The following is a 9,358-nucleotide window of genomic DNA, read 5'->3' as shown; positions in this document are numbered from 1 at the left end:
CCCATATATCAAATTATCAAAGTAACTAACGCGAATCAACTCAATATGATGAACATGACTAGACAGATATTTCCATGTGTCCTCGGGAGCACTTACTTTATATAAGAGTACTTTCAAGCTTGTCATTTGCTATAAAAAGGATTTGGGTACCTTGCTGCACCTTTGCTACTATTATTACTTGTCACTCGTTACGAATTATCTTGATACAAAACTATCTATCACTGTTATTTGCAGCACTTGGAGAGAATTCCTTGTTGAAACCTATTTACCATTTTCTTCTGCTCCTCGTTGGATTCAACACTTTTATTGAAAGAACTACAATTGATACCATATACTTGTGGGTCATCAGACGCCGGTCAGCTTAAATAGTCGGGCTAGGGCACTACAGGGCCCACTAGAATGACGCTACACGATGACGAAGGAGACACCCGTCGGACCGATGGGTTTCCAGACGATTCTGTATTGAACTCGACCGTCAATCTATGTGTCGAACACGCTCGGGCCTCTAATATTCGTTCTATATTTAGGCTGAACATCCGTTTTATATTTAAACTGAATATCCGTTACATATTTAGATTGAATATGAAGGACAACGCTCGGGCCTCTAATATCCGTTCCATATTTAGGCTGAACATCCGTTTTATATTTAAACTGAATATCCGTTACATATTTAGATCGTTTTATATTTAAACTGAATATCCGTTACATATTTAGATTGAATATGAAGGGCGCTAGTTAGCTTAGACGTTTGAGCCTCATTTAAGACATTCATGTGAATCAGGTTTTTTTGACGGATCATTGACCGGTCCCTCCACCCGGGCTTTTAAACCAGGCCGTTAAGCAGAGCACAGGTGACAGGTGCCTACTGATCCCTGCGGCGGTGCCACTGTAACAGCGCAACCAGGCTACGCCCAGCTTGAACCGAACACCGGTCCCCGCCCAGCGGGTGGCGCCATCACACGCCAACCGTGTGGTCCGTGAGCGCCCTTAACTGACCATCAATGTTGCAATCACTCAGCTACTATCACAGAACGGCATCGCAACTCAACAGCACGCACGGCTGCGTCTGGCGACGGCAAACAACGATCTCGCCACACGCAAACAGATATATGGAGTTAAACAGATTAGTAGATACTTTGATTTTTGTTCATCTGGTAACGGCAAGGCTAAGAGACCTAGGACTTAAATTGTCACCCAGGAACCAACTAAATAAACCAAACGAACCGCCACAGGAAGGAGCGGCGGTCCAGGGGGGCGGCTGGAGACTCCGGCTTCGGCTGATATGTACACTGGTTCGTTGTTCATCCAAGGAAGCCAGACACCCTAGCTGCTGCTGTCAAGGTTTGTATTCAGCTTGGGGCTACCATGGACCCGTCAGCGTTCGTCGCAAGCAAAATCTCTTTGCCTTTGGTCCAAGTTGCTTTTCGATCCTCTCTATAACCTGCAAAATCCATTCACAAGTGAACTTACATTAGCGACAGGATGTCGAAAGAGGACCTCTTTCCAAATTGTTACGCGTAAAAAAAAAGGAGCACCGAAGAACTAGTACTTGCTGTCAGAATGTAAGACATCTCAAACCAATTGTTCTAACTAGTACAATAGCAACGTACCGTCAAAAGATATGTATAATTATTTAATTATATTTTGGGCTAGCATTCTAGTTCCAGTAAATACTTACCGATCAGAGGGGCCGTTATTTCTTTAAATAATAATTTCAAACTTGGCTAACAATTAAAGTGGAAGCTACAAAAAAATATCATCTAACGAATGAGTTTCATACAAATAAATTAATGTCCATGTGCGAAAAGAACATGATGCAACAACTTATTGAAAGTTCAACTGAAAAAATTGTCAGCACAAATGTTTTGTTGATATGCATACGGTATTGCTGCAAAACTGTGGGCTTTCAGATAGCACGGCTGACCATTAGCATCTTAGGCAATAGAGATACTGTGATTTTGGTAGTCAAGCCCCCGTCCAAATTCACAAATCAACCTACAACTATGTGGATTGTCTGGGAGACTAACTCTTGTAAAATACGGGTAACTCAACTCTTTATTCACCATTAACAAACCAGTGGCTACACAATTCACCCTATGTCTTCTCTACTAAGGGCATCCTAGTCTTCACCATGGCATGTTAGTTTATGCATATAGTGAAAGAATAGACCTAAATTATCTACAACACAGTACTACTTCAGGGAGAACTGTAGGACAGACAAATAAGAGTAATATTTTGGCTTCCTATGAAATCTGAGATTTGCACACCTGTGCATATCTCTTATTAAGAAAATCACACCAGATGTTATGCTGCCGACAAGTAGCTCATACTTGGCGGAGTTTGGGCGGATCACAGCCGGATGTCATTATCACCAAACAGAACATATGGAGAATGTTAGTTTTAATCTCCAGATTAGAACGGTACATAGTTTGTGTTTTTTAGTTTTTTATTACACACAATGTACAAATACAGAAGCAAACTCCTGTTTCCAAACAAGTGACATTAGGATTTTTCTTATATTCAGTGTTTCTTGAAAGCTTGAGATCTAAGGTGGCATCAAACAAGTGTTGACAATTCATATATCCTTTGCTAGATGAGGCCCAGCCAAAAAGCACTCACATTTTATCCGAGCATGGCTCTCTTGGCTTCTTTGTGCCCAGGTTTATGGAACTTGGGAACCATGGTTTATTTCAAATGTTCTGTTGTAACCTAAGTCCTACAGTCTCTTAATACTCCTAGATAATGGTAATATAACTTTTGAATCTTAAACAGAACCACCAAGACAAAGAGTGGTAGTTGACATCAGAAGAGTGCAACTGACAATTGCCCAAGTATGAAAACAATGTCCATTTATTAGGCTGTATGTTGGGCATATTTTCAAACTAGGCACCCTCACCAGTTACTGGAAAAACTGAGGCAAAGAGTAGTACTCCCTCCGTCCCAAAATTCTTGTCTTAGATTTGTTTAGATATGAATGTACCTAGTCATGTTTTAGTATTTAGATACATCTGTTTCTAGACAAACATAAGACAAGAATTTTGGGACGGAGGGATTAGTTGACATCAGAAGAGTGCAACTGACAATTGCCCAAGATATGAAAACAATGTCCATTTATTAGGCTGTATATTGGGCATATTCTCAAACTAGGCACCCTCACCAGTTACTGGAAAATCTGAGATTAAGGCTAAGAACAGGACCAATGAACAATAAGGGATTTTTGTATTATAATTCAAGTCACTTAGAAACATTTTCCTAACCCCAGATTGAAATCCAATTAGTCATCTCCACATCTCTTGATGCTACATCAAATGATTTTCCCAAGGCTTACTTTGGCAACTACTCCCTCTGTCAACTAATATAAGAGCGTTTAGATCACTAAAGTAGTGATCTAAACACTCTTATATTAATTTACAGAGGGAGTATTTTATAAGTTGCCGATAACTAATATATATATAACCAGTAAATTGAAACAAGCATCTTTCAAATCCAACTCACAGCCAGCCAGACTCGAAATCTTAGAATAACAAGTTGAGCAAACATGCATAGTTTATATATATAAGCTTTTGAATGTATGCAGCTATGCATGCATGACTAATATGGCTGTCATTGTGTGGGCACCTTACACCTTAGTGTGAACAATGTACCTATGGAAAACAGGCAAGATACATGAACCTATGGAAAACCATCTTGCACTCTTTTGCAAATCAACCAACAGAAGTGTAGTTTGTTGCAGTGACAAATCCAAATAAACTATTAGAATTAGTTATCAGAATGAGGTGTAAATAACAGGACTGCATGGTAAAATTTCCACAATAATCAGACCAAATGCAATGTATATTAGTAACAAGAAATATTCTCTGCAAATGGTATTACCTCATCCTTTTGCTTCTGTAGCATTTCAACCTGCATATTAAAAGCATAACAAAAGTGAATATAGCTCCTTAGAACATTTATCAGAAATTCAGAAGGAAGATGTATGATAACTTAATGTAACCAGCGGATCAATCTAAACTGTAAAGTCCACAACTTCATGTTGAAGTTAAACTAACTAAAATGTAAGACTTGCATGAGTAGAAGTAGCAATATTGCAACGCATGTCGCATAGTAGCCAAAACAACAATGTTACGAAATTGATTTAACACGAGAATATTTAAAATTAAAAGGATTATTTTTATGCAGCCTCCAACGATTATTCAAGTCATAGTCAAGTCAGTCAATGCTGTGCAAAAATATATACCAGAATGACAAGACATTAAAAAAATGCTGGTTGTGACAACAATCATGACTCATGACAGCAATAAGCATCATTTGGTGAAAACTAAAAAAGCATAGATGATACCAAACAACCAGACAAATATGACAATTGCAGCAAGAAATATTAGAACTGTCTAGAGTCAAGAAATCAACCAAGTACTACTAACTGATTACATGAATTGCAAGGTTAGTAAATAAACAGTGTTCATATAAAATTTAAAGCAATTTTAAGTATACCTGTTTTTTCTGCAATGCCTCATTGTTCTCCTTCAGTTTTGCTACCTCGGCTTCCAACTCCATGATATAAGCCTGCCATACATCAGAAGGTCCAAACTTAAGTGTAAACAAACTGTGATATGGTTAAATGACAACAATAAATGGAATCATCTGAAACTATTTGCCATCGGTCAGTGCTATCAAGTAGAGCTTGATGTGCTCACAACATAGAATTTTATAGGCTATGTAGAAATGGTGCATAAAGAGGCATACAATGCCACCAGCCTAAGACAAAATTCACCAGAAAGTAACTATGCTTCTCATCCTCCTCCCTACCATCGCGATAGTCGATGGAAGAAATGAGAAGACCCATAATCCTGCAATGCCAAAACTTCATTTCCGAAACGAACAAGGTTATCCATTATCTTCCTGAATCTGACAGGGTCAACTTGAATGACGATCCACATAGATTCTCCTCATCTTGGGTTTCACAAATGTTTAACAACTCCAACTTGCTATTTGCAGGGGTTACTGAGGCATAAACTAATAAATCTAGGAGCTAAAATGGAAGTGTCAGATCTCATCAAGGAATAAACTACAACATGACGGAGGGGCAGGCATACCCAATATAGACACCCTCTGAACCTGGGTTCGGTTTCAGATAATATTTCAGATCAGTTAAGCAAAAGGCGTATGGTAAATGGATAGCTACACCACTGAGCACTGAGGTTGAAGGACGAGAGCTTCACCTGCTTCCTCTGGCGGGACCTGGCGGCGGACTCCCGGTTCTTGATCATGCGCCTCTGCCTCCTCTCGACCACCTTCTCGACGGTAGGCCCCTTCCTCGCCCTCGTCACGGTGTCGAAGGGATACGGCACCGGCGACAGCGACGAGAGATCCCCGCCCTCCATCTTCCCGAACCCGTTCAGCACGCCGGGCGTCGTCGGCGCCGCCACCGTCATCGGCACCCCAGCCCCCTGCCCGACGACTCCGTGCACCACCCCGTTCCCCACCTGCATGGTCGGCGCGACCACATTGCCCTGAGGGAACAGAGCCTGCGCCCGCGCCGGCACGACGACGGTCTGGCCCCCCATGTCCTCCCGCACCACGCCGGCGCGCACCAGGAACTCCTCCAGCGTCATCCGCCCCAGGGTCTGCTGCCGCTCCGCCTGCGCCGGCGCCGGCGCGGGGGGTGGCGGCGGCTCCTCGTCGCAGAAGCCCATGATGTCGCGCCAGACCTCGTCGACCGTCATCTGGCTGAGCGTGCGGGGCAGCGTGATCGAGCCCTGGCGCAGGATGGCCTGCTGCTGCTGCTGCGGCGGCGGCGGCTGGGGCTGGGCGTCGACATTGGATGTGGGGACGGCCGTGGTGGCCGTCGTCAGGGTGGCCGCGATGGCGTTGGACTCCTCGGCCGTCCAGATGTTGCGGAGCAGCTCGTCCATGTTCATGGAGCCGAAGTCCTTGCCGGCGCCGCCGAGCGCGCTCTGGAACTCGTCGAAGGTGAGCGAGTAGATCGACCCCTGCCTGGCCAGCGCGCCGCCCCCGCTCCCTCCCGGCATCTCCATCCCTCTCCCCTCCCCCACACAAGACACAACCCCCTCACCCAAATCCCCCCAAGATCTCTCTCTCTCTCTCTCTCCCTAACACCGGCAGCGAAAATTCCTCCGCCGGTCTCTCTCCCTCCGCGACCCTACCCCGCAAGGACGACCGACAAAGAAGGCAAGGGAGGGGTGGCTCGGCTTATAAACAAGGGGGCAGGCGACAGGCGGGAGAGTGTGATTAGCCGGCGGTATAATACCCGAATTAGCAAGGGGAAATCTATCTAGTTTACAGAAAGGCGAGATTTTTGGTTTAGAATAGGCGGAGCGGGGGGGAGGGGAGCATCGGGGGATGTGTTGGTGCGGAGTTGGTGCGGCTTTGCGGGAAGCGATCGCGGCGGCGAGGTGGGGGGAGGGACAGGTGTCGCCTCGGGGCCATTAAAGTGGCTGCCGCCGGAGCGCGACAAGCCGGTCAGAGGATTGGGTTACTGCCCCCACCGGACAGTCATTCTGCTCCGTGCACGCACACGCTCTACACAAAGGGCATGGCCCTCGCCAGGAAATTTAGGGACTGCTACCATGGTTTTTTTCAGAAAAAGGAATTATTGCAGAAAATAAACTGCCTCCTCTTGTGGATCAAAGGGCTCTTATCTCGATTATTTCTTTTTTTTTCCGCCGAATTACGATAGAAACGTATGTGTGAATCACGTGGCAAAACCGGGTACTATGAGCTGGTTTAATTGAGCGTGAAAGCGGACGGTGATGGGGTGACTGTTGTAGCTTTGTACATAAGGGTATACAAAGGGTCGAAACGGGCGGCGACGAGGCGTCCGTTGTAGCTTTGTAGATAGATAATGCAAGAAAGTTGAAACGGAAGGTTATGCGTAAGCGATCCTTCTGGAGCGCAATAGGATAGACATGAAGAGTTTGGACTTTCGACGCGCCGTTTCAAATGGGGTTGGCGTCACGCAAGTAGAGTGACAGAGGCGTGCAGTCCCTCGTGATGATTATCGTGTAGGTTGGTTTGGCTTTAATAGACGACTTTTGTAAATGGATAGCACGATCGAATATAATCTTCTAATAATAATAGCGACGCCAGCGGTGAAGCTACGTTAAGGCCAGCTCGTGCTATGGCCCGCATGGCTCATGGAAATTTCTATACAAAACATCTTCTTTTGGGCCTTGAAAGACCAGCCCACATGTTATTCCCTTATATTTGGCTTGCCCAGGCCGTCCAACATGGTCTCAAGCTCCGCCATTGGGTGTCATCATCATTTGAAGTAGAATTGTCAAATGGAGTACCAATTGTGGTAAGTGTGAAACATATTTAGATATTCCAAAGCATATATGTTGAAGTAAAAGTATAGAAAATCAATACGATGGGGCAACATTTTTTGTGACACATTGAACGCCATGAACGTCACCACGAGATCGCCATCAGCTAATTTACGATGGATATATAGTCGATCGAATGGCAGTAACCAGGTCACATTGAAAGAATACATTCGGATGTTCACACCGCAATTTTTCCAAGAAAGTATCAATGTGCTGGTGTTTATTTACGAAAGTTGAAGACAATAAAAGAGGCATGTAACAATGTCTATAAAGAATTACAATAGCTCATGAAAAATAAAATAGCTAGAGTTAAATTCAAATGGCGTTGAACTTATCGGGATCCTTTTCTTTTGCTAACTATTTTTAAGTTGAGGATAAATCATATTGGATTATTGTTATAATCATAGAAAGTGGGGTGTGCACATACATTCAAGCCATGCCATGTTTGGGCAAAAGGTTTGAAAACTCTTTTTTGTGTCATTTGATAAGAACAAAAACAACCAAGCAAAGAATTACAACAAACAAATTAGGTAGAACCGTGCAAAGTATAACACTTAAGACAAGCAATAACTTTGGTTCAAACGGAAGGTCATGTGTAGGCGATCATTCTGGAGCCCGCGGGATAGACATGAAACTCTCGTGCTTTCGACGCGTCGTTCCAGATGGGTTGGTGTCACGCAAGCTAAGTGATAAAGGTCGCAGGCCCATGTGATAATTATCTTGTAGATTGGTTTGGCTTTACTAGATGACTTCTGGAAATGAATCGTGTAGTCAAATCTAATATTCCAAAAACAATAGTGACGTGATACGTCTCCAACGTATCTATAATTTTTTATTGTTCCATGCTGTTATATTAACATTCTTGGATGTTTTACAATCATTTTATAGTCATTTTATATCATTTTTTGGGTACTAACCTATTGACATAGTGCCCAGTGCCAGTTGTTGTTTTCTGCATGTTTTTTACATCAAGGAAATCAATACAAAACGGAGTCCAAATGCAGCAAAACTTTTTGTGGATTTTTTTGGGCCAGAAGACATCCAATGGGCCAAGAACACACCTGAGGGGAGCTCCGATGGGAGCACAACACACCAGGGCGCCTGGGGGCCCAAGCGCGCCTCAGTAGGTTGTGCCCTCCTCGTTGGCCTCCCGCACCGCCTCTTTGCTCTATAAATACCCAATGTTCCAGAAACCCTAGGAGGGGGACGAAAATCAATTCCAACCACCGCAGAGTCCAGAAACACCAGATCTAATCTAGACACCATCACGGAGGGGTTCATCATGTCCATTGGTGCCTCTCCGATGATGCGTGAGTAGTTCTTTGTAGACCTACGGGTCTGTATTTAGTAGCTAGATGGCTTCCTCTCTCTCTCTCTCTCTCTCTCTCTCTTTTGATTATCAATACAATGGTCTCTTGGAGATCCATATGATGTAAGTCCTTTTACGGTGTATTTGTTGGGATCCAATGAACTTTGAGTTTATGACCAGATCTATGTTTTTATTCATCAAAGTTATTTGAGTCTTCTTTGATCTCTTATATGCGTGATTGATTATAGCCTCGTACTTCTTCTCCTATATTTGGCTTTTGTTTGGCCAACTTGATCTATTTATCTTGCAACGGGAAGAGGTGCTTTGTGATGGGTTCGATCTTACGGTGCTTGATCCCAGTGACAGAAAGGGAAACGACACGGATTATCGTTGCTATTAAGTATAACAATATGGGGTCTATTAAGGATAACAAGATGGGGCCACGACGAGGTTACATGCGACGAGAAACTGGAGGCGAGCTACCATCACTGGATTCCATGGCACGAGGGAGATGGGGGAAGTGATCCCACCGGACGAAAAAACGAAGGACGACCCGGACAGGGAGATTCAGAGCCGGCCTCCGGTGGTGCCCCCGGTCGCCTCAGAGAGCGAGAGAGAGTCGTGGGGAGGGGGAAGTGAATGAGTGTGGGGGAGTTAGGAATCCCCTTGCCTATTACTTGAACCGCCCACGGACTCCTTAGGACGA

The 9,358-nt window shown here is 44.2% G+C and overlaps 1 protein-coding gene across 1 annotated transcript; it reads right to left on the bottom strand.

Moving 5' to 3' along the window:
- Positions 1-1,088: 1,088 nt before the first annotated feature.
- LOC123411187 (bZIP transcription factor 46-like) lies at positions 1,089-6,367 on the bottom strand. Its single transcript, XM_045104126.1, has 4 exons — positions 5,220-6,367; positions 4,492-4,563; positions 3,874-3,903; positions 1,089-1,441 (listed from the first exon to the last, which is right to left on the bottom strand). Exons 1-4 carry the CDS (start codon positions 6,033-6,035, stop codon positions 1,361-1,363), a joined length of 999 nt encoding a protein of 332 aa, XP_044960061.1. The 5' UTR covers positions 6,036-6,367; the 3' UTR covers positions 1,089-1,360.
- Between the last annotated feature and the right edge of the window lie 2,991 nt (positions 6,368-9,358).

Source organism: Hordeum vulgare, chromosome 7H (genome assembly GCF_904849725.1).
Source record: "Hordeum vulgare subsp. vulgare chromosome 7H, MorexV3_pseudomolecules_assembly, whole genome shotgun sequence".
Classification (NCBI taxonomy): Eukaryota; Viridiplantae; Streptophyta; class Magnoliopsida; order Poales; family Poaceae; genus Hordeum; species Hordeum vulgare.
Note: the sequence above shows the minus strand (reverse complement) of the source record. Positions and strands in the feature narration are given on the sequence as shown.

Bases quoted from the DNA above. Each gene is read 5' to 3' on its own strand.
- LOC123411187 (XM_045104126.1), bottom strand. From the start codon at position 6,035: ATGGAGATGCCGGGAGGGAGCGGGGGCGGCGCGCTGGCCAGGCAGGGG. The intron at 3,904-4,491 runs GTATACTTAAAA...TTTAATATGCAG, and splicing joins AGGCATTGCAGAAAAAACAG to GTTGAAATGCTACAGAAGCA. The intron at 1,442-3,873 runs GTAATACCATTT...TGGATTTTGCAG, and splicing joins TACAGAAGCAAAAGGATGAG to GTTATAGAGAGGATCGAAAA.